Source organism: Eimeria mitis, genomic scaffold, assembly GCF_000499745.2.
Source record: "Eimeria mitis Houghton genomic scaffold, Emh_scaff3244, whole genome shotgun sequence".
NCBI classification, from domain to species: domain Eukaryota; phylum Apicomplexa; class Conoidasida; order Eucoccidiorida; family Eimeriidae; genus Eimeria; species Eimeria mitis.
This window is the reverse complement of record NW_013571582.1, coordinates 3,513-4,870: the sequence shown is the minus strand read 5'-3', so window position 1 is coordinate 4,870 and position 1,358 is coordinate 3,513. Positions and strand designations below refer to the sequence as shown.

Genomic DNA, 1,358 nt, shown 5'->3' with positions numbered 1-1,358 from the left:
GTTTGGGGTTTAGGGTTTAGGGTTTAGGGTTTGGGGTTTAGGGTTTAGGGTTTAGGGTTTAGGGTTTAGATTGAGTAGGTGTATGAAACGCGCGGTGTATTCATCAATTCTTTTGGATGCTAAACCCTAAACCCTCTTTCTCTGCTGCTGCTACAATTTGATATTCCTTAGACACGAACAAATTTATTTGTTTATTTGTTTTATTTATTTTATTTATTTTATTTATTTTATTTATTCTATTTATTTTATTTATTTTATTATATAAAAAAAATAAAAAAAAAAATACAAAAAACAAAAAAAAATAATATAAAGAAGAGCAACAACAATACTGATACTTTTACTAGTATTATATAATAAATATTTATTTTTTATTTTTTTATTTTTTTATTTATTTTTATTTTTTATTATAATAATTATTATTTTATTGTTTTATTATTATATTATTTATTTATATTTATATTTATTTTATTTTTTTTTATTTATTTTTTTTTTTGTTTGCTGCTGCATACACCCCAGCAGCAGCAGCTGCTGCGGTGCTGCTGCTGCAGAGGATCTGTGTTGTTGTTTATATAAAAATAAAAATAAAAATAAAAATATAAATAAAAATAAAAATAAAAATAAAAATATAAATAAAATATAAATATAATAATATTATTATTATATAAATAAATAAAACAAATGGAGCCGCCTATACACCCCAAACGCATGCATAGAACCAAGCCCCAATCCCTGCTGCTGCTGCTGCTGCTGCTGCTGCTGCTTCCTTTTATTATAAATAAATAAAAAAATAATAAACGAAGAGAGAAAATAAAAATAAAACAAATAAAACAAATAAAATAAAAAATAAAATAAATAAAATAAAATAAAATAAAAAAGAATAAGTTGCTGCCTGATAGATGCAGAAATACAAAAAGAGATAAATTTTATGAAATAAATAAAAAATAAAATAAAATAAAAATAAAATAAAAATAAAAATAAAAATAAAAATAAAAACAAAAGTTTAATTTATTTCTTTATGCTAACGCGCAAACAAACAAAAACAACACCAGCAACCCCAGCAGCAGTAGCAGCAGAAGCAGCAGCAGCAGCAGCAGCTACAGCTGCAGCAGTAGCAGCGGCTGCTGCAGCTGCAGCAGCAGCAGCAGCAGCAACGACAGCAACAGAAGCCGCAGCAACAGCTGCGGCAACAACAACAGCAGCAGCAACAACAGCAGCAACAGCAGCAGCAACAACGGCAGCAACAGCAGCAGCAACAACAGCTGCAAGAGCTGCAACAGCAGCAGCAGCAGCAGCAGCAGCAGCAGAGTTGCAGTCTCCCCAGCAGCAACAGCAGCAACAACAACAGCAGCAGCAGCTAC

General features: G+C 30.2%; 1 protein-coding gene across 1 annotated transcript in view; it reads left to right on the top strand.

The window, feature by feature from the left end:
* Nucleotides 1-1,015: 1,015 nt before the first annotated feature.
* The window catches only part of EMH_0063820 (uncharacterized protein), a gene marked incomplete at both ends in the record, with an annotated part of 498 nt that continues 155 nt past the window's right edge, over nt 1,016-1,358 (top strand). Inside the window, one exon of the mRNA XM_013498182.1 lies at nt 1,016-1,358. Within this exon, the coding sequence (XP_013353636.1) occupies nt 1,016-1,358 (343 nt within the window).